Below are 23,685 nucleotides of genomic sequence, written 5' to 3'. Positions count from 1 at the left end.
AAATATTCAACCACACTATTTTTTTTTTGCCATGAGCTAAGAAAATATTTTTTCTTCATCTTCTCACCCAGTTAAATGTCAGGTGGGTCTGTCAAGGAGGTTGTGTTTCTGGTAGCGTTTGCATGACGTTCTGTCTGTAGACACGATAGCTTGAAAAGTTTTAAATGAATTGTCGTTCAGCTTTGTAGGGGTGCAGAGTGGCCTCATGTTAATGATCCATTCAAATCTGGCTTACATCCACTCAGGCGTTCAAGGTCAACTCAGTGATTTATTGGTTAAAAATGGGCTAAAAGTTTTAAAACTTACAAGTGCAGTCTGTGAACATATAGAAAGTAAATATGTCACATTTAACTTCTGACCTCACATTTGACCTCTGACCTCTCCTTCAAGGTCAATAGAGTAATGCTATATAGAGCTATTTAACTGCCATTGCTTGTAATAACATGTAAGCATATAGGGAATTCTAAATATCACATTATAGTTTGGATCCAAATATTATGTCACAGTTGACCTCTGACCTCACTTTTACACTTTTTACTTTTACATTGTTAAGAGAATGAGCTGCTTGGTTAGTTAGAAATATACTGTAGTATAATATTATGTAATAAGCTCAAGTTATTCATGTCTGTTGTTTACACATCAGTGCCTGTTATCCATGACCTACTCCTACATGTTGGTATAATCACAGTAAGCGTCTTTCACACTACTCTTCTCTTATTTTTACTGCACTACAAACTTAAAGCACACTTAAAAGAACAAAACTGAATATATGTAAATAAAAAACGATTCCTTCCAAATTAATTACCCGGAGGAGGTTTGGACTCTTGGAGTACTTATTGTTCCCATTTGTACAAAACACCTGCTGATCAAAGAGACTGCAGGGCTTTGGGCAAATATTTTAGGGAATTTTTGCTTTTAATACTGTACACTGGTGCACTTCATGTTGACAGTAATTAAATTGTGCCATACCATACGGACTTTGGTGTTCTGTACGGTCTCAAAACTAGCTAAAGTACCATTAAATTTGTGTCCAGTGCTGATGTGAAGTGACTTATGCATGAAACTGTCCTTAACTGGGCTGAGCTCCAGAGGTCTGGAGGTAAATCATATGTATATATATATATATATATATATATATATATATATGGGTGATCGTGGCTCAAGAGTTGGGTGTTCGTCTTGTAATTGGCTCGGACAGTCTCGGTCGTTGTGTCCTTGGGCAAGACACTTCACCTACCGCCTACTGGTGATGGCCAGAGAGGCCGATGGTGCGATATGGCAGCCTCGCTTCTGTCAGTCTGCCCCAGGGCAGCTGTGGCTACAACTGTAGCTGCCTCCACCAGTGTGTGAATGTGAGAGTGAATGAATAGTGGAATTGTAAAGTGCTTTGAGGGCCTTGAAAAGCGCTATATAAATGCAATTCATTATTATTATTATTATTATTATTATTATATAACTAAATAGGAACATAAAAATACATAATAGATGGAATAAAAGGGTAGTTTACACACGTGCACTTCATGTGCAGTTTGTGCGAGGTAGTTCTGTGTGATCACATGTATAAGGCGAGGTCCTGATTGTGCTTCCTTTTTACTTTGCATGTTAAATTTAAACTCACACAGCACAATGGATAATTCAGATGTACCATCTTAGGAAAACTTCCACTTCCACGACCTGAAATCATTTCAATAAGGCTTAAACGAGTGACTTTGCAGATCACAGTCTAAGTGTACTTGAAGGACACTCAAGCAAGAGTTGTAGAAGCTGTGAGGATCAGACTTTACAGAGTTGTGTTGCTAACATTGGAGCGGTGGCTTGGTTTTCACAATTTCTCCTCTGCCCTTCCTTTCACCCTGCTTTAGCCCCTTCCTCTCTAAATCTACTGAGTCACATCATATTTCAGAGCATCCTTAAAACCCCTTGAACATCAAAGTGTCAAAACCAAGGCTTTACTTCGTTTTTTTCTTCTTTTTTTTTCCCAAAAAACTGGCCAGGGCAGCAGGCATTGGCTCAACGTGGCATGCACTGGCACATGTTAGCCCATATTGGCAAATGACTGGTGCCGACTCAGTGGCTGCCAAGTCACTGAGGACTGCCAAAGAAACTTCAAATGACCGTTCTCTCCTTCTCTGCACCTATTTCACTCCCCACTCCTCTCTGTTTTACTTTGTTACTGCCATCGTTGTTTTACCTCCCTCTCGTCTCTCTCCATCTCTTTGTTTCTTCCTCTTCCACTCACTGTCTTTATCTCCTGCTTGGAGTCTGGTAATCTGATGAAGAGAAAGGTTAAACATTTGGCTGGCATTAGAAAACACCCTTGTGACAATGTTGTGTGTATTTCTTGTGTGTGTGCCTTACCACAGGGGAATAGCTGAGAGAGAAAGTGTGGCAGGGAGAGGTGCGCATAAAGACAGAAATTTAAAAATGAAATTGCAAATGAGAATCTGGTCTTTTATTTGACTTCACCAGCAACCGCAGATAGGTGAAAGCGCTTGATGGGATGTGAGGTAGGGTAATGGCGGTGAAATTTCAGCAGAAAAACAGCAATTTATTTTGTGCAGCCATTAACTATGGCATCAGGAAAAATATGTCAAAAAAGATACACAGAATTACTTACTGCCTTCCAAAATTACAAGCCTAAGTGTTTATTGATCTGCCACCTGTATTAAAGTTTGTTAAAGAGTTAAAGAAAGTTGCCATGGTTAAGAAAAACGTACACATTCGTTTGGTCACAGATGGGTTTCAGGCTGAGGGCTGCATTGTTAAAATCAAACAGATTGCATGCCCAGTTACTCACCCTGAACTCCTCTCTAAGGGTTTTGGGGTTGTTGGGTTGTTGTTTTTTTGTTTTTTTGTTTGCAGACCACAAAAAGTCGTCTGTCAGGAGAAATGTCAACGTGGGCCCTTTTTGTCTCGATAGTTCAACCCTGCCTTCTTCAGATTATGCTCATATGATTTGAGCAAAATATTCACTGACAACTTGAAATGTCAGTGTTATGTTTCACATTTCAACGGCTGTCCAAAAATATTCACTGTTGCGATGTATATCTAATCACCCGTGGCAATGAAAGTGGGATTTCATTAACAGCATTATTTGGTGCAATCATTCCGATGGCAGCTGTGATAGATGTCAGCCACACTGCAACTCTTGATTTGATGGATGGCAGTATTGGTAAAAACTAACCCAGAAACTATGGTCCTGGCAACTTGCACATACATTTGCATGTAACCTGTGTCTGTTCCCCCTCTTGTGGCTGCACCTCCCTGAGTCTGGTCCTACCAGAGAGGTTACTCTGTATTATTCTAGGACCTTACAATATAAAGCACCTTGAGGCAACTGTTGTGATTTGGCACTATACAGTATAAATAAAACTGAACTGATTTGAATATAAATTTCTATCCACACAGCGATTTCACTGTCTGTAGTCAGTCTTAGCAAAAAATACCCACTCTTCACTCTAAAGGGGAACCACTGTTGGCTTTTTGTGTGGTGGTACGTGGGCTCCAGTAACCTCGAGTTCTGTGTTTGATCAATTATCGATCTACAACATTGCAATCGTGCTAGTTTTTGAGTCATCAGGAAGTTCTACAGAATGGACTTCTGGACACCAAGAACAATGCCTGATCAGCAGACAGACAGACAGACAGTTAACAGCCAAAGACAGCCAGCATGTTGGCCATCAAATCAAGTGTCCCTACAGCCAATCCAGCATTCAACCACGCAATCAGAAACTCAGAGCACCGGAAAGAGTTCTCAGTCAGTCGGCTAAAACACCAGCTAGCCGATCAGCCTGTCACTGTGCCACCCGACTGACCCACCAATGACCCTACCTAGCCAAATGGCCTGTCCTGCCAAGATGTCACCAATTGAAACAACCTTTCATCCGCCTAACTGCTCAGCTAGCCAACCACAATTCTCTTTTTTAACCTTAGAGAGCAGCCAGCCAGCATTTCAACCAGTCTAGTTACTCATTTTCCCAGAGAACACGTTGCATTTCCATCTAATGTGCCGTGTTGAAGTGAAGAATGGGAAAAGCCAGAGGCATGAAATCTTTCATCTCATGCTACCTCGTTCACTATCTAACACTTATTTTGTTCATTTGGAGTCGTCCTCTCCATCATTTTGTCCTCCGCCATTCTCATTCTTCACCTTCATCTGCGTGTGTGAGTGTGTGTGTCTCCATCTACTTTTTGATTCCTTTTCTGCTTCAGTCTGAGAGAAAACCGAGTGTTGCAGGATAGAGGTTGGGTGCAATGTCTTTCCTGCAGCGCTACAGCCTCAAAAGTAAAGTGAGACCTCTTGCTGGGTGTATCAATTTCTTTCTACATGATGTCTGTGTGTATATGTGTGTGTGTGTGCCATAGTCCTAATCATAGTGTGCGTATGGAGGGTCTTGGGCAGTCGCCGCATGCTCTCTCTCCCTACTGAGGTCCTTATACCTGCAGAGAAAATGGATTTTTGCTTTTCTTTTCTCCTCTACTCATTTCTCCATCTCTTCCAACTCTCTCCTTCATCTCTCTGTATAATTCCATCTTCTCTCTATCAACTGTCCTGTGTTTTTCTCTCCGTGTATTTGCCCTCTCTCCCCACCCCTCCAATTTAACTACTTTCTCCTTGACTCTTTTTTTTTTACCTTCTTTTCTCTCTCTCTCTCTCTCCCTCTCCTTCCCGCCCACCTGCCTCCATTTCTTCTGCTCCCTCCCTGTGCACATCTCTGTTTCTCTGCTTCACTTGGACAATGTTATTTTCCAGTTACGGTCTCCTGAGAAGGAATGTCACTCTACTTTTGTTCACCTAGACTTTTTTTAACAGTGTCTTTAGGCTGCACCCCTCTCGCAAACCCACCCACTACAACATACACAAGGGACTTTACTAAACCTTTAAAAGTGTGTAAACCCTTTGAGGTTTTCTAAATTTCTGTATAAATGTGACCAATAATAGCAGTTAATTCAGGGGTGAAATTACTCAGAATTTCTATCAGTGGGACGGAACGTGTAGTTGTAAATGTGAGCGTGGATGATTGCATGCCTGTGTGTGTTACTTGGGCATTCTGACCAGATGCCACTTCTTGCCCTATATATGACAACTGGGGCTCCAGCTTCCCACAACCTAGAATTGGATAATCGAATGATAGAACAGCTGGACGTATGTGATGACAACATTTCTGAGAGCTTCACAAAAAAGACTTGTCCAGGCTGGCAAAGGTTAGAGAAACATTTCTAAAGAGTGTTGACTTCATCAGTCAGTCAGACATATCGTGAAAGAAATTCATCACCCTTCACAGAGGAGGTCGACCAACAAAGATCACTCCAAGAGTAGAGCATGTAATATTGTGAGAGGCCACATACATCTGCCGATGTTTGTGTTCAGAAATTTGCCAAGAGGATGCTGACCAACAACCATTGCCCTCCTGAAGGAACACCACTACAATCCAGCATTAGCAGCTCATCCGATCTGTGAAATATGGGCCTGTTTTAAGAAATATCATGGATGTACTTGAAACAATGATAATAATTGGGACAGGCTCCAGTCCCCCCACAACCCTAATGAGTATAAGCGAAAGAGGATGGATGGAGTGACAGCTGTGTGAAAGTTGTTAAATATCCATTCAAGTTTTATGTTAACCCGACTCTAGACGTTGTTGAACACTCCAACAACTCTTTAAATGAAGTTAAAATAATCATGGAACAGATTTCCATATTAATAAATTACTTTCTGTTAGCATTAACTAGCTGGACTATGTAATCATAGATCAACTCAATTAAATTAAGTTGGAATAAAAAACTTGCATAATGCTAAAGTAAAACAATTTAATCACATGGAAATCCTTCACACCGACTTCATGTTACTTACAGGATCCAATTTAAAATGTTACTTTTTGATTTTAAATCATTAAACGGTGGAGCCCCTTCCTACCCATCTGAGCTCTTATCTCTTCATTCTCCAGAAAAAAAACATGAAGTCTGGTTCAAAATGATTCATATCCGTTCCAAGGTCTAAGCTTAAATCTCACGGTGGCCTTGTCTGTTGCAGGTTCCAGACTCTGGATTAGTCTGCCTCTAAATATTAGACCTGCACAAACACTGGAACATTTTAAATCTTTACACATTTGACCTTTGACATGCTTAAATGACTCACGTAGCAGGCATCCAGGAGGTGTCCCAGTTAACCACCATCTCTGAAGGAGAGCCTTCAGAGGATGTTCAGCACAGTTTAGTTTAACTGAACTTGTTTAACTGGATTTCACAAAACTCAGTGGTGTTTAGGCCATATTTATGTATAAATGCAGAAATATTTTTCTGTAAGGTATAACCACGATAACCAGTCATCACATCAAAAGAAACTAATTTCATTTGTAATTGGATTTGTTTGGCTTGTCACTTGCAGCAGAGAGCAACACAAATTCAGGGAGACCTGAGTGAAACTGGTGTAATTACTCATGTACTTTGTTTCATTTATTGTAAGCAAAGTGAAAAAAAAGTTGCAAAATAATATATCAAATCCTTTTTATACTGACATATAGCCTTTTACATTCATATGGCAAGCTTATTAACGCAGACATCGAACAACAGTGCTCACAGAGCACAGCTTTCCCCAAAGGGCAGAGGCTGTACTAAAACTTGGATGCTTTATGATGTTTTTATTACAAAATGATGACGTCAGTGTGTTGTGTTGCTGCAGGGCATTGTATTGGAAAAATAAAAACGTATTGTAGAGCTCTCTCTATGCCCTTTCAAATGATATATCACTACATACGGTTTCTTGAAGATTATTTTTCAAGGTCCGATTTGACCTTGGGCACCAGCAGTGAATGTCAAGGTCAAATGCTTTGCCGACCAACGTACTCATGTCCTAAGAGTCACACGCATCGAAATAAAGGATTCTGCACTTAAATAATGAATTGTGCAATAAAATATGCATTTGTAAATTCATTTATGAATTCTCTTATAATTATTCGCTTATTTTTTTAATTACTAAAGTAATTTGTTATTTATTTAATTTAAGACAAAAACACTATTTATAAATCAATATTTCAAAATGAATTATTAATCCTTTAATAAATACTTCAAATTTAAAATGAATTTTACAAAAAAGAATTAAACTGTCAATAAAAACTAGTATACTGTATATTATTGTGAAGTTTGATGATCCATAGAATACGGCTAACATATAGTGTTTTGCAAATTTTTTCATTTGGTGTGACCTTGATTCGAATTTTTACCAAACTTAAGTAATAATCAAATTAACTTGATCTTTTATTTCTGTCTACCATCACACAACATTTGAAAATGATATCTGTGGATACTAGACCGCAAATAACCAAACAGAGCCAATGACATACTTCCTCCCTTTGGAGGGAGAATACAGCAGCACTTCAGTGTAGTTTTTCCCAATATTTCAGTATCAGGAAAATACTTACAGCAGATAAATCCTCCTCCCCATTCAATGTCACTGACTTGTACCTTGATGACGAGGTACTAAACAGTGGATTTTCCTCTTTTTGTGTTTTGTTTTTTTCTCTCTGCAGCAGCTGTGAGAATGAACCAAAGCATTAAAGCTGAAGCTGAGAGTCTGACTGTATTGAAAGTGAAGCTACAGAAGCAGCACACTTTGGTGACAGTTCACAACAGATGAATCATTCACACTGTCACATTGTTTCCTCGCATTCATTTAATAAATTGCTAAAATAATTTGAGGTCTTTCAACAACAAGTATGAACACATAATGCAGCCGGCTGTAAAGCGCAGCGCAGGCTCAGGACGTAGTCCATGAATTAAAGAAGGCCAGCCTCTTTGAAAAGGTTATCAAAAGGATCACTGTGGACTTTGAATCCCAATTATTTTGCCTTAGGCCAACAGAGTGTTATCTTGTATTTGAGAATTCAACTTAGTTTTCACTTTTTAAAACAAGACAGGACAAGTAGTTTGATTTTTTTCTTTTCTTGTAGCTTGTATTTGGACCAGCTCCCGTGTGAACTCATGAGAAGATCACATTACACCAGTGAGAATTGACTGGGAAAGAAGAGACACCCTTTTGCTACGAACAAGCACAACGCCATTAGGTCTGCTATTCGAAAACATATTTTCACAGCCCACAGGATCCCCCTCACTGTAGAGATTAAGAGTTCAGATTTTCTATTTCTTTAATTTGTTACCAGTCTGCATATACGGTGCACTGTGCCGCACCGCAGCAGCAGGGTTAGAATAGAGAAACCCAAAAGGAAAACAAAAAAGTTTCCTAGAAAAGCTCCCCATTTTCCCCTTGACCCTCTCTGTCACGGCTTGTTAATTCACTAAAGATGATATAGATATCTTATCACACACATCTATCACTGCTGACAAGCACAGGGTTTAGAAAGATTAATGGAGGGGTGGATTGTTGAGAGAAGGGAGGGGTACAGATGAATGGTCAAATATGCAGGAGACAGAGACTAAACAGGTTTCTTATTTATATACGATACATTTCTAAAACATAGATGTTGTAATGCCATGGTCTCAGCTTAAATATGTTCTGTTTTCAAAGATTTTTTTAAACTGCTTGAAGCTAGTGATACGAGATTTTAATATTAAGATGATTAATGGTTTACCTTTGCATTTCTAAACCTTATATAATCCACTCGATACATTTGTCAGCTCTGACGAACAAGACGAATACGAAGCAGCAATTAGAAACTAATAAAGCCCACACAGACGTGCAAAGCAGAATATGCATGTTTAATTTTCTATAACATTTTTAAAACATAGAATATCTGCCACATTTTCGGTTAGTGTTCACACTAAATACTGATTAAATAGCTGTTAATTGTGTAATTATTATTTATCATCTGTACATTATCACAAAACATTTATGAGACTACCCAGAAGACTGAATTCAAATGTTCAAAGTTTCTGCAGACTCACATGTTTAAATGTTTAACTTCGAGTCAAGAAAGGCTTTGGCCTACGTCAGTTGGTTTCCCCTACAAAACGACATTAAGGTAGGTTAAAAAATTAAGGTAGGTGAAAAGTCGTGTGTATACAGGTTAGGGTTAGGCGATTTGTCAGCATGTCCAAATGTGGTGGGTGGCCAAAATACTAACACCAAGATGTTAAAATGCAGAGCACAAAACCTATACAGTGATCCCTCGCTATAACGCAGTTCACCTTTCGCTTTTTTTTTAACAGCGCATTATCTTCTGCGTCCTGTTTGGCTGTAGACCATTGTCAATTAATCTCCTCCGTGTCTCCTGTACAGTACAGAAAGCGTCCAGCTTTTCAAATTTACATAAATCTTCGATCGCTAGCAGAGTGACTCTGAAGTTTTCTCCCCAACAAACACAACAATGTCGACGAAACGTTTTGCACCATCAAAGACACCTGTGGTAGCTCCCAGAAGGCAGAGGAAGATGCTAACCATCGCACAAAATGTTGGAATTCTGGACATGCTAAAGGAACATAGAAGTGACTGTATTTTTCGGATTAAAAGGCGCATTAAGTGAAACAAAACATTCAGATAAGTCAAACATTCCTCAGCTCATTCTTCTTGCTTCCTCTACTTCCGTACCATTGATTCACTAATGTTGAATTCTCTGGCAGTTGCTCTATTCCCATGTTGTGGACCTGAAAACAGGATTTGATCTTTGGTTTCATTCTACATGGACTTATTTTTCTATGAAGGTTTGAGAGTGTTTAAATGAAAGAAGTGTGAAAATGTTCATGCCTGTCTGAGAAGTGTTCAAAGCGTGTAGTGAGGGGTGTTACAGCCTTAAAACATCTATGAAAATTGTAAAAAATAAACCTATCACGGATTATTTTTAGAACATAACTCCCGCGATAAATGAGGCACGCTGCATATACTCCTTTTACAAACAGTCCATGCTCTTACTGGATAATTAACAGCTTAACCTTTAGCTCTTAGCATTAGTTAACAGCTAACAGTATTTTGTGCTAACACTAAGATTTCTTTAACACATTAAATATTCTGCAAAGATTATTTTAAATGGGCACACATTACAGGAACACACTACATGAAAACTGCACTGAAAACTGTTATATGTTCATATACTTATCCATATTTGTTCTAAATAAATAACTACATTCATGTTACCATGGCAAACAATGTGCAACCATCTGCAAAAGATATCCCAGTATCCTGAAATGCTGATATACTGCAAAGAGGATTCATGTTATCGTACGAAGATAGATCAGCTATTACACAGTTTTATTGGTTTTTTATGTCAATCCAGCTGAAAATAATCAAATGTCAAATCAAATTTAATTTCACTTTTGTAAACTGAACTGCACTTAATGCCAGGATTGAATTCCAAGAGTAAAATTTAAATTAATCATGAAAATGGTTTTTTTGACTGTATGCAACAGGCCACATCTCGCCTGTTCTTTATTATAGCAACAAAAACATGTGTACGAGGGCAATAAGCACATTTGAAAGTAGAATTTGTCTTGCTCCTGTGTTGCAGTTTCTGTACATGGTTACAAATTCTAGATACAACCTTCAGCAGTATAATAGGATCCAGTTGGTGGCTCACCATTAGGATAGGGGGGACTGTGCCTCTTTGTGTGTATGTGTCTATGTGTGTGAATGTGTGCGTGTATATGTGTGCTTGCTAATAAGAAACCCTGAGACAATGACAGACACCAAGCCCTAATTAGGTTGTCATGCTGAGAGAGCAAGGGAAAGACAGGAAGAGAGAGAGAGAGGGGGGGAGAGAGAGCTTATTAAGGAGGATAGGTGTCAAGTTCTGGCAGAAAAAAGAGGTGGGAGGAGAGCAAATAAGGGGGAGGATGAGGGCAATGAAGGGGTAGAAGGAATCGGACGCTGATGTGGGGAAAGAAAAGGAGTGGGAATGGGAAACAATGGAACATGGTATGTAGGAGTGAGGAAAGAGAAACAGGTGGTTCAGGTGTAGAGGACAGAAGCTGCTGGCAGGATGAAGGGAAGAGGAGGTGTAGGAGGGAATAAAAACAGCTAGGAAGAGGAAGGGGAAAAGATGGAAACAGAAAGGAGAAAGCTGAGGTAGAGAAGGTATCAGATGCAGAGAAGGAAGACAAACAGGATCAAGCACAAAGCAGGTCGAGTGATTTATGGAATAAAACAAGAGGAGAGCAGTGCTGCTGGTGCAACCAAAGCTTCCTTTTTTCCAAATGAACTGGCTAATTGTGGCTAACTGGGATACAAGCACGTGGCAAGTCAGATTTTTCAAAGGGTGGTAAAAAAAATCCATCACAGTGTAGCTTTTGGAGGTTAAACCAAACGTGACAGCATTTAACTAACCACCGTATGGTAACGTTAAATCTGAAATGGCAATGACAGTTGGTCAATATGTTACTGTTTACCTCAATTTCCACTTAGAAATGTAGAGTTTCTTTCATGTTGTCTGCCTGCTTCACTTTCTCACCTTGTCACCCTTCGTTTGCAACATTGTTGTGTTAAAAAATATGGAAGTAATAAAAAGCTGTTACAGAAAACCCCAAACATCTGAATGCATGTTTATGTAATCAATCCAGTTAATTCTTCTTTGTGGGAAAAGATAAAAAAATAAATACGACTACATCTCATGGTCCACATCGGCAGATTAAGTTCAGCTGTCATTATATACGATATGTGTTTCAAAGCTTTAGAATCTGTGGTTGCTCTCATCTTCTGCCAGATATGGTTGAAGTCATGATTTTCTTCCACTTCTGTTTTTCTCTGTCGCTTCCACTTTTCCACGCTGTCAAAGTCCCTATATCTGCAGCTCTGACGTCAGACCATCTTGTTGGTTCTCTACAAAAGCTTTAAGAGCTACCCTGTGATTGTGCCACTTTAAGGCCTCCAGGACATTCTCGCTGAAGAACCTTCTTCCGAGGCTACTTCCAACATTTAACTCTGCATGACATTCTGATATTGAAGTTCTGTGTTCACTGATGGAAGCCTGACTCCCATTAACCTTTTTACTGTTTTGTTTTTTTCCTCACTAATTTCAACAAATACTGTGATGCCATTCCAGTTGATCCGTCTTTACTTAAACAATGCTGCGTGTCACTTCCTCTCATTGTGAGCTACTTCCATAAGAATTCCAGCGTGCTCCAAGTTTGGTCTAATAAATGACATCAAGGAAGAAAAATCTTTTGTAATCTTTAGGTGTCATTCTGTGTTCATAAGTGTGTTTATTTTGGTTATCTGCAGTGTCGAGCTATCTTTGCACCACCTTGGGAAAAATATTGTAGGAAAAATAGATATTAGTGTAATATAATTAACTTTTTCCACAAGACATCTTTATAAATACATTTTACAGCTTATAAGTGTAATATATATATATATATATATATATATCCGATACCTGGGTGTCCACATCACTCAGGACCTGTCATGGTCCTGTCACATCAACACCCTGGTTAAGAAAGCCCGTCGGCGTCTTTTCTTCCTCAGAAGACTTAGAGACTTCCATCTGCCACTGAAGGTGCTCAAGAACTTTTACTCCTGCACCATCGAGAGCGTCCTGACGGCAAACATCTGCACCTGGTTTGGGAACAGCACCAAGCACGACAGACGAGATCTGCAAAGAGTGGTGCGCTCGGCCGAACGCATCATTCAATCAGAGCTCCCTGACCTGCTGTCCATCTACACCAAGCGGTGCAAGTCCAAAGCTAGGAAGATTATGATGGACCTCTCCCATCCCAACAATGGACTCTTCTCACTGTTGAGGTCTGGGAAGCGCTTCTGCTCCCTTAAGGCCAAAACAAAGAGGATGAGGAGGAGCTTCTTCCCCCAGGCTATTCGGGCCCTGAACAAGGTGTAGGACTGGACTCTCCCACACACGTCACTATAAGACTGGACTCTCACACACACATCACATCACCACACGCACGCTGGTTTTTCTTTATGCACACTTCCTATAATTTAAAATCTTTATAATCTCTTTCTACTATTTGCACATTTTTTTTTACTGTAAATTTCTAAGTTAATTTGTAAACTTTTGTAGTAACCTGTAAATTGTAAATACTGCAAAACCACTGTCATTTAATGGTTGGGCATTGCACAGCTACAAGCATTTCACCCCCATGTCATACTGTGTATGGTTGTGTGTGTGTGACAAATAAAAATTTGAATTTGAATTTATACTACAATAACTGAAGCAGTTGTGCAGATTTGTTTCTGTTTGTTTCCTCCCGCTCCACCACACTACGCTGTCATTACAAATTTACACATAAACACATATTTCTAGAGGGCCTTACAGGGCTCAGTTTCTGATGTAGTGCCAACTGTCATATTGTACATTTTCAATTGAATAAACTGGCAGGATGCCACTCAACTGGCAAGCACAGGTGCACCATCTCACACCAAATGTCCACACAGGTGCACACACTCACCTGCAAGGCATAAAACCAATGTTCTGATATTGCAAACACACCTCAAAAAATGCTAATTTCCTACTAATTGACTAATTGTCAAATAATAAAATAGCAGCTTAAGATATGATGAAACGTTTTGTAATCCATCGGTCATCTGTGTTTTGAATATTGATTGATTGATTAGTAAGAACAGGGGGCTTTTAATCATAAAATAAAATAGTGTTTATTTTTTTTCATTCAGACAGGAAACAGTGCTGCTTCTTGCCCTTGCTATGCAAATGGACCACATGTGTAGAGAGAGTCAGTCAGAAATTTATTCTCAGTTTGTTCCCATGAAATCCACAATGCAGCAGCAACCTCGTGAACCCTGCTGCAAGTCAGAGTCGGGCCAACGATATTTTGTTTGCATGCTGCTGAAATCCTTACTCTGTTTATTTAGTCTTATGAAGTAAATGTGCTGGGGCTGCAAGTGAAACTTCAAAATAAAGCCTGTGTTTTGTTGAGTGTGTTCACGTTGACCCAGCTCCCGTCTGGGGAGAAGAGCTGTGTTTATGTGATTCTCACAAACAATGCACCCATCTGAACCAGAAATAATTCTGAATCCTACTTTGTAAGAGAAACTAGGTTGTAGTTATTTTACTTCAGGGTTGATGCATTACAGTGCCAGGATACTGGTCAGAATGGAGTCAGACAGGCCTGTGCACTGACATGCATCCACATTACCTTAAAACGCATGTGTAGAATCCACTGTCTTCCAATTCAGCAGATCTGAACCAGATGGAGTCATCTTCTTTACTCAGCCTGTGACCCGAGAAGATGATGGGCTCCTAAAAGATACAATAAGTAGAAGATTATCCAATCTAATATAACAGGACTCTTATAATATGTATTAATGGAATCAACGATACAGAGCATGTATCTATAATCTGTAACGACTTCCTCTTAACCAAGAATTGACAACGGTAATGTGGTTGCTATGAAAAAATGTTATACATTTTAATAATATACCAAGTATTACCTTGCTACTCAGATATGCTGTTCATAATTTGAGACATTTTAATATACACAGGCTTATGGAAGTTAGTGATAAACACAAATGAGTGCACTTCTTTGATTTCTTCTTCACTCACATTTGTCCCTCACTACATGTTTATACACAACTCTGCATTTAATCATTAGTTGTTATTAATCTTTGTCCTGTCTCCTTCCCTCACTCCCAACTCGTCGCAGCAGATTGGCCGCCCCTCCCTGAACCTGTTTCTCCAGGAGGTTTGTACTTTCAAATTTATGCTTACATATACCTATACTTATATAATAATTACAGTTATTATAATAATTAGAGAAAGCAAATTATTCTTTAAAAATAATGCTTGAATGTTTTTGAGTTTTTTACAGCTTGAAGGACCTCTGTTACCTTTTTGGAAAGAAATTTAAACATGAAAAACTACACTCCAATTTGTGGAGCGTTTCCACTCAACCAGATGGTTAATCCAGCTTTTTTGGGGGGAAAACTTATCTTTTTATTTATTCCAGTTGGTGTAATAAAAAAAATAAATCATGGTCTTGGTTTGTTAACTTTGCAAATTCAGGTGCTGACTGAAAATCTGTTGCTGCGTGGTACAGACCAAACATGAAGGTTTGAAGTGTAAAATTCTTGTATGTAGCACTAATGAGCAGATATTTGTGTGAGCTGCACCAATAAGGTTTATGGCAACAGCACGCTAACCGAGTGGCATTATTTGATAACCCATGGCATGTGGTGTTAAAAAAACAAAAAATCGCTAATACCGAGGCTTCAAAATTGCAGACTCCAAAAGCCAACGGCGCAGAGGTCACATCCGTGTTCTAAGCAGTCTCAGGGCTGCTCAGGTTATGGTTGGGTTAAATTAATGCTTTTTGGTAATTAACTTTTTAAATTTCCATTTCATGGTGTCTTCCTTGAAATTCATGACTCTTCTTCCCTGCCTCATCTTTCCTTCCACATCAGTTGTAGTTCAGACCAGTGACGCTCACCTCTGCATCGCCTTTGTTCTTGTACCAGATGAGGCGCAGCTTGGCGTTTGTGGCCATGGTGTAGTTGGTTCGGATGTAGCTGTAGAACAAGGCACATTTAACTCGAACAGGCTCACCAGCCAATACGTGGTACTCCTTCAGATCCACAGACCAGTCAATGCATCCATCCACTGCGAGGGGGAACACAGAGAAGAGAAATATTGAGGACATACACCATTATACACCAAATACTGCAGGAGAGAGAAACACTGATTAAAACTCAAACAACACAGGAAGCGAAACACGAACATAAACAGCAAAAACAAAAATCCTCACTCAGCCAAGGGTTTATATAAGATATGTATAAGTAAAAACATAAAGAAAAATGCTTGACAGGAGAAAGAAACGAGGATGTGAGAGAGCCAGAGAGTGTGAGTGACAGGGATATTGTTTTATCTCATTTCTTTGGCAATATTATTCTTTACCTTCAAAGCAATAGAACATTGAATGTAAATTTTTTAACAGTTAGTCTGTTCTTTTGTTTCAGGGGAGGGAGGGGGGGCAACATAGTGGAAGATTAAACGAGTTACAAAAAAAAGTGTAGCATTTTTTTCTTAAATGTTGAAGGTACAAACACAGGAGGGTGTCAGAAATAAACTTCTTGTGAGAACAGACGAACAAAGTTCATTCTATTTTCTTTTGATTTCATCCCTACGACCAAATGTTTCTCTTCACTGTTATTTGTATAGAGTTTTTTTTCATACACCAAGTATGAAAAAAAAAGTAAGGACTGCTTACTAAGTATTGCTTTAGTAATTGGAGAAAATGTGTGCGAGATAAAAAGACAGAAATTCAGAATATGAAACATGGAGGGAGAGGTCATGACCAAAGGAACAGATGAAAGAGGAAGTGTGCTGCGGCAGTGTTGGGGTGAGTCCAGGTCAACAAGAACGAACAGAAAACAACTTGTAGATGTGAGACAAGTTTGAGATGGCGAGATGTTAGAGGTCGAAAAAAAAGACAAAGAGCTTGCCCTTCTGTTTTTTTCCTTTCCTCTCTGTCCCTCATTCCTCTCACTTCTTTTAGTTTTCCTTGTGGTCTGAGCCTCAGATAGCTGTGCTCTGTTTTAACTGTCACCCTCAGGCACTTGCCACAAGGCCTTCCCTCTGAATTACAGCCTGTAGCAATAAAGCCTCTGGTTCTGTCATCCACTTCAAAATACCTCTTCTGTCTCTCATCTGTACTCTCCCCCTCTTGTTTATTAGTGTTGTCATAAATAGCGTATGTATGCTAGTTGGATTAGAACAGACCATAAGCTCTGAATGGCATCTAAAATTTGGCTGTGATATCATCTTTTTTCCCCCCAGCAGTGGAACGATACCGTTGACCACAATATCACAGCATGACTTAAGTAAGGAAAATGGAATCTGGAGGAAAGTTGTTCAGATGAACATGTCCTCTACCCACATACCAAGGAGGTCTGGCCCGGATCTAGTATCAAGCTGGCACTGCTGACTTCTGGCATGATAAGACGTATGCCATCCAGATATGGGCCAGGCCTGGCATAGATGGCACCGTTTATGTGATGGCATGCCATATCTGGCTCGATTGTGGTTTGCTTCATGGGCCCAGGCTCACAGAAAACAGGTCTGGCCCGGATCTGGCATCAAGCTGGCACTTCTGACTGACTGGTGTCATGGCAGGGTGTATGTCAACCATATGTGTACCAGGTCTGGCAATGACGTCACTGTTTATGGCATGCCATGCCATATCTGGCTCGATTGTGGTTTGATTTATGCAGCCCAGGCCCATAGAAAACAGGTCTTCCCTGGATCCGGCTGGTGCTTCTGACTGACTGGTGTCATGGCAGGGTGTATGTCAACCAGATGTGGATCAGGTCTGGCAATGAAGCACTATTTATGTTCCTGTTTTCCTATTTTAGCTAGAAGACCCAAATGCCATGTTGGAATACTATACTGCTATGGTAGCCAATGTTTCAAATGCAGGTTTGTGAGTGTACACTTTATCCAAAGCCTAGTGACGGTTTACTCATCGTTGCCAGTGGGTGGCTGTAGCTCAGGAGTTGGAGCAAGTCACCTACTGATCGCAAGGTTAGTAGTTCGATCCCTGGCTCTTCCAGTCTGCATGTCAAGAGTGTCAATGTGTATGAATGTAGCTAGGAAGCACTCAGTTTAGAGAAAGTGTGAGATATTGTGAATGTGTTGTGTATAGCACTTTAAGTAATCTGGGCGAGTAGAAAAGCGCTGTATAAGAGTCAGTCCATTCACTGTCTGAACAGAGTTTCGTCATGTTACTTTTGCACTATTATGTTGTTATTACATGGCTTGATTAAGGTACACATTAGGCTGACATCTGGGGCCAGAGCTGAAACTGTTCTGGGCCAGCACAGGGCCAGCAGTGTGTCTACAACTGGCCCGTGGCTGCACACAACTTACACATGGCCCACATACTGCAAAGAATGACGGCCCTTTGGTGGCCCAGATCAGGTTTGCCAGAGGTAATCCACACATGGGCCAGGACAGGACCACCAGTGTGTCTGCAACTTGCCTTGTGCTGGCCCATGTGTGGGCCACCTCTGGCAAACCAAATCTGGGCCACCAAAGGGTCATCATTCTTTGCGGTATGTGGGCCATGTGTAAGCACATTGAGTGGGCCTGATCCGAGTCTTACCAATTTTATTATGTGGGTATATTTTAATATGCACATCTGGGTTTAAGGTTTGGTTTAGCTTAGCTAACACTGCTAGCATAATGGACAGGTTTTTGATGGGGCTCCCACCTCCCACACAAAAGCATAGTCAAATATGCTTCCAAACCAACTTCCTTCCAAGCCAAAGACTAGAAGATATGATATCTTGCCTTTGGCTTCACCTGCGAAGATTTTCTTGTAAAACAAAGGTAAGCCTAGCAAAAAAAGTTTGGGAACCACTGGTCTGGTCTAACTCCAAATTACTTGTGATACAAAGTATCCCACGTCAAAAATACAACTGAATCAAATACAAACACATGTCTGTCCCAGCAGCTTGTCATAACAGGAATATATATAATCATGGCTCAGTAGCATATTCACTGGCATTGGGCCATTGTTGGCAAAATTTGCTGGGTCTGTGCTTTTTGGACACAGGATACAGGTTGTGGATCGTTACATTGGCTAGCTCTATAAGTCAATGTAAACATGTTTTAGCACTCTGTATGATGTGTCAGGTGTAATTTGTGTTGAGTTAAGTCACTACCAAAGATTTAACGACTTTATTTGCACCAGTTTGCGGTTTAAAATTACAGCCACATACTTAACTGGTACATTTATAGATTTAGCAATATGCATTAAGTCATACTGTGGCAGGAGAGATTCAGCATCACTGCACACACACTCATGTACAGACACACGGCAGATTTATTACACACACGATCACTCATTCACCTTCTCAAATTAGTGCTCGTCCTCATCTCCCACTACACATGCACCAACAGCAGTCATTTAATCAGTGACAAGCTTGACAGATAGTCATAAAAACTGTGCCGATCTGTCATGAAACACACAGTTTCACAGACTAAAACAACATTTTTTTCATGAGAAAGGTAAAAAAGCCTGAAATTCTGTGCGAGTGTGTGTATGTGTCTGCGCAAATGTGTGTGTAAAAGAATTAAGTAATGAATTGGCCAGTCAGACTTGGTGGTTGTAAATTAATGAGCTGACACGAACTGAAGATGTTAGTGTAGTCCACTCAACACCTAACACACACACAGGATGCACCCAGGGCATCACATTAATAGAAAAATCACATTAGTTTGGTCGGCTGGACTAATGTGATTTGTTTGAGACAATGTTTAACACAGGTCAGACACACACACACACACACACACACACACACACACACACACACACACACACACACACACACACACACGAGAAAGGTGAGACCTGTGTTTCAGGTCATAACCAAAGAAAAATTCCAATAATCCATTTATCTTAGCGTGTACATGTGCTTATGCATATGTGTTAATATGTGTTTGTGTGTATAAATATATTTATATATATATACACGTGTATATATATATATATATATATATATATATATATATATAAGCCAGAAGAGAGAGTGTGTGTGTGTGTGTGTGTGTGTGTGTGTGTGTGTGTGTGTGTGTGTGTGTGTATGGGGGAGTGCAGCTGTGTGTGTCTGTAGACATATTAAATGTGTGGGCGAGGTGTTAGCATGGGCAGATATATCATTCCCGTCAGTTGTATCTGCATACGGATGCTCCCAAATGGCAGAATGAAAATAACCCTGAATAAATGGCAAAGTTTCAGAGTCTGGAAAAGTGGAGAGAGTTTTGGGCAAATATACTCACATAGACACGCGCGCACACACACACACACACGCATGGACAGAGTCCCAAACTGTCACGGCGAGTGAAGTGAGCCGTGTGGAGATAATGAAGTAGGATCCAAACGCAGGCACTTGTAAAGGTGTGAAGGTGGTTTATTGAAAGTAAAGTACAAAATAGAAAAACGGTAAACTGGACTGCAGACTATCTGAACTGGGAACAACTAAACTACAAAACACGAACCAGAACATGAACATGAAGAAGGATGGGCGGAGGTAAGTGATGACAGACAGCAGGAAGAACACACGGATGAAATACGATGGATACACAGACAGACCAGCGACTACAACAACAGACTACACGACTTAAATACACTCAGAGAAACACAGGGAGATTACACACAGGTGGGAGTAATTAACGAGAAGAGACAAGGGAGGTAAAACTGAATACACTCACATGAGACGCAGACCTTCACAATAAAACAGGAAACAAGAGCTCACTACACAAGGACGCAGACCCGACACTGAGAGACAGACAGAATATAACACACGGAGCGCAATACTAAATATGAGACACAAATCCTGAAACACGAATAAACAGAAACATGGAACTCTAATAATAATAATAATAATAGCATCTGAAAAACACAACAATCATTCAAAAATAACCAAACATCAGTACTCAAAATACTGGATTGAACCGACCCAGAACTGTGACACAAACCTATATACAGGCTGCACTTTTTCCCCTTTGGCAGAAACAATCATGTTCAACAACAAAAATTACAAAACATCAAATGTATTTCCCACTGAACTAAACTGCAACAGGGTAATTTACCATAAATAACACATTTAGTTCTTCTGATGCTTCAAAATTGCTTTAGCTTTATTTAGTCTTATTCTGCCAGATTTGATCTTATCCTGTAAGATTTGAACAGTTTGATAGGATACTGGGAAATAAAATAAACTTGACATTTAAGCATCGTAAAAATGAGTTCCAAGCAGGAAAGCTGCAGACTTATTTGATTATTATAAGTGTTCTGTTATTAGCCAAAGATGTGTAGCAGCACTGGAGAGTGCAAGACTGCAGTCTATACTAATAGTGATCTTAAACTTGCACTTGCAGTATTTTGCACTCACTGATTTAAACTGCAAAGGCACCGAAGCAAACCCTGTAACAGTCTGATGTGGTGAACAGAGAGCTGAGTGTGAAGGCAAAGCTAGTCGATCAGTGTCTCTACCTCCACCTGTGACCACAAGCTCTGGCTACTGACCTAAAACTGCAGATATAATCCACAGAAATGAGCTTTTATAGATCCGAAATCCAATTATGGTTTGTCAAAAAGAAATGCTGTTGGTGAAAAACTGATGGATGTATGATTAGATGGACGGTTGTTATCAGTATTACTGTCAAAACCTTTGTCATCATTGTTTGACAAAAATAGCTGTAAAGGAGGAGGCAAAGAATCTTGCATAGATATCAGCTGGACTGCATGATTACTAGTTGCTATTAGGAAAAAACCTGTACTGGTCGGCCTGTTGGTCATTGATTTTGGGAGGTTGTTTGCTGTAGCTAGGTCAAATTGGTCGCAATTAGGTATGAAATTCTGGAGAAAGAACCTCATTGTGATTGCTTTGATTGCTTGCAAATTACACACACACACATTCACAAGGGATGTTTAAATTTATACCATAGGTGCTTCTGCTAGGAGGCTGAGGGTGGCGCTAATGAGTGGTAGTATTTTTGTAACATATTTCAGCCAGCAACAGCAGGCAACATCCAGTAACCATTCGTCAACCAGTCACATGTATTTCCCTGGAGATCAGAGGTTGCCCATAGATACCGGATTGGAAGATGTGTGACTGTCGTCTTGTCGACTTCCACAAGTGGGAATTGCTATCCACGGTGCTAAATTCTATAGTTTAGACAGGACTATAGGTGGTTATTTTGTGTTTGTGTTTTCTATTTTGTGACTATTGTTTGCATTACAGGTGGAAGGCTGTAGTATTTTTTTGACATGGCCATACCAAAGATCTTCTGCTTCATCTCTATAGCTTGGGGGCGACCGAGGCTCATGGGGTTGGGAAGCGCATCTGTAACCGGAAGGTCACCGGTTCGATCCCCGGGCTCTCTGTCCTAGCAGCTTCGCCTCTGTCAGTCTGCCCCAGGGCAGCTGTGGCTACAACTGTAGCTGCCTCCACCAGTGAGTGAATGAATAGTGGTACTGTAAAGCATTTTGGGTGCCTTGAAAAGCACTATATAAATCCATTCCATTATTATTATCTCTTTGAGCTAACGACTCTTTGCTGATGTGCCATGAGTACATAGTTTGGTGAGGCACGCTTCCTGGATAAATCTTTAAAAGATCCTTTCGTCTTGTTTTTGTTTTGAGGCCATTAGAGACCACCGTGTACTGCAAAGATTAATGATGGTGTTTTGCATGCCTATGAGATCTTGAGTTTTGACAATATCTCTCTACAGATAGATGGCGAAATATTGAAACACCTGCCAGATTTTTTTCACCATAACACACACACACACACAACACGAACACAATACCAGCTACACTATCACAGCCCATATAAATGTGTGCATGGAGGTACCTTTCACTCTGGCGGTTTTGAGCTATACCTGCAGTAGTCATCTTATACTGGTGATCCTGATGGGTTGTTTCTACTAGACACCAGAGAAGACTATAAAAGTGCTTCAATAAGCTGCCCGCAAGTTTAAACTTTAAATTTACTCCATAAGTTTCAGAGCACACATTAGACAACATGAATATAGTTTAACAATAACACTGACAATACTGGGCATGTATGCTTTATTTAATTTAAGAGCTATGCGAGTTATGTAGTTTGTGCTGGGAGCCGAATATTCAGTCCAGGCCTGTCACTCAAACGTAAAGCCCCTCAGAGCCTCCAGCCTGTCTGCACGCCTCCCACAATCCCCTGCAATACCACTACAGCTGCTGCCATAATAATAGCTTGACCTGACCCACCCACACACACGCACGCACGCACACACAGGTAATGATCCCCATATTCACAAACAGGGACAAACACACACACAAAAAAGCAGTATGAAGTCACACACACACACACACACACACACACACACACACACACACACACACACACACACACACACACACACACACACACGTACATGTACACACTGGAAAGACAAGACAAGTACACACATGAGTGCGCACACACACACACACACACACACACACACACACACACACACACACACACACACACACACACACACACACACACAACAGTCTATCACCACTGGAGGGCAATTTACACCATGGGTGAGAAAAGACAGAAAGAAAAAAGAGAAAAGAAAGGAGAGAGAGAGAGAGAGAGAGAGAGAGAGCAAGATTAGAAGGCGAAAGAGCGAGGGGGAGAGAGACAGAGTGTACCTGCCATTTGGCCCAGTGGTTTGTGCTGATGTTCAATTTCAGCGCACGGCCAGCTTGATGGTTACTTATTTTCTCTGAACACATTTTATGAGAATAGGCTTTAGCCTAGATAGAGCTTTATATGTACGCCTCGAGGACATGCTGCATTTGTGTGCGGGCACCGCAGAGCGAGGAGAAGCGTGACATTGTGCGTGTTTGCCATTTTCAAAATGACTCTCAGAATAAGTTGCACTCCGGCTCAAATTGTGAATCTATGCCACACACACACACACACTCACATAGATTTATGTATGGGTGTAACTGTGAGGGCATTCACATACATAATCCATTCCTAGCCACTTACCTTCAACTCAGCCATCAAAACTAAGGGCCTAACAACAGCCCTCACCCGAGCTGTAACTTAAACCCAATTCAAATTTTAACCCTTTAAAGGTATCCTCAAAATCGTTCCCACTCCAGTGGACTAAGACTCAAACTGATTCTCACAGTGTTAGCTGGGCAACAACCCACACGCACATCCATACACACACAAACCAAAGCAATCTATTTTGTGAGCCTTATGAATATGGTAATACATGTCTGGGT

At 40.3% G+C, this 23,685-nt stretch overlaps 1 protein-coding gene across 4 annotated transcripts in view; it reads right to left on the bottom strand.

The window, feature by feature from the left end:
- Positions 1–23,685, bottom strand: part of il1rapl2 (interleukin 1 receptor accessory protein-like 2) — a 470,217-nt gene that overhangs the window by 173,802 nt on the left and 272,730 nt on the right. For all 4 annotated transcript variants that reach the window (XM_026186343.1, XM_026186354.1, XM_026186326.1 and 1 more), the window contains exons 3-4: positions 15,346–15,515; positions 14,056–14,159 (exon numbers count right to left, since the gene is read on the bottom strand). In XM_026186343.1, the coding sequence (XP_026042128.1) occupies positions 14,056–14,159; positions 15,346–15,515 (274 nt within the window). The remainder of the gene's footprint in view (positions 1–14,055; positions 14,160–15,345; positions 15,516–23,685) is intronic.

The sequence above is a fragment of the Astatotilapia calliptera genome, chromosome 2 (genome assembly GCF_900246225.1).
Source record: "Astatotilapia calliptera chromosome 2, fAstCal1.2, whole genome shotgun sequence".
Taxonomy (NCBI): Eukaryota; Metazoa; Chordata; class Actinopteri; order Cichliformes; family Cichlidae; genus Astatotilapia; species Astatotilapia calliptera.
The sequence above is the reverse complement of the archived record's forward strand: the minus strand, read 5'-3'. Positions and strand labels throughout refer to the sequence as shown.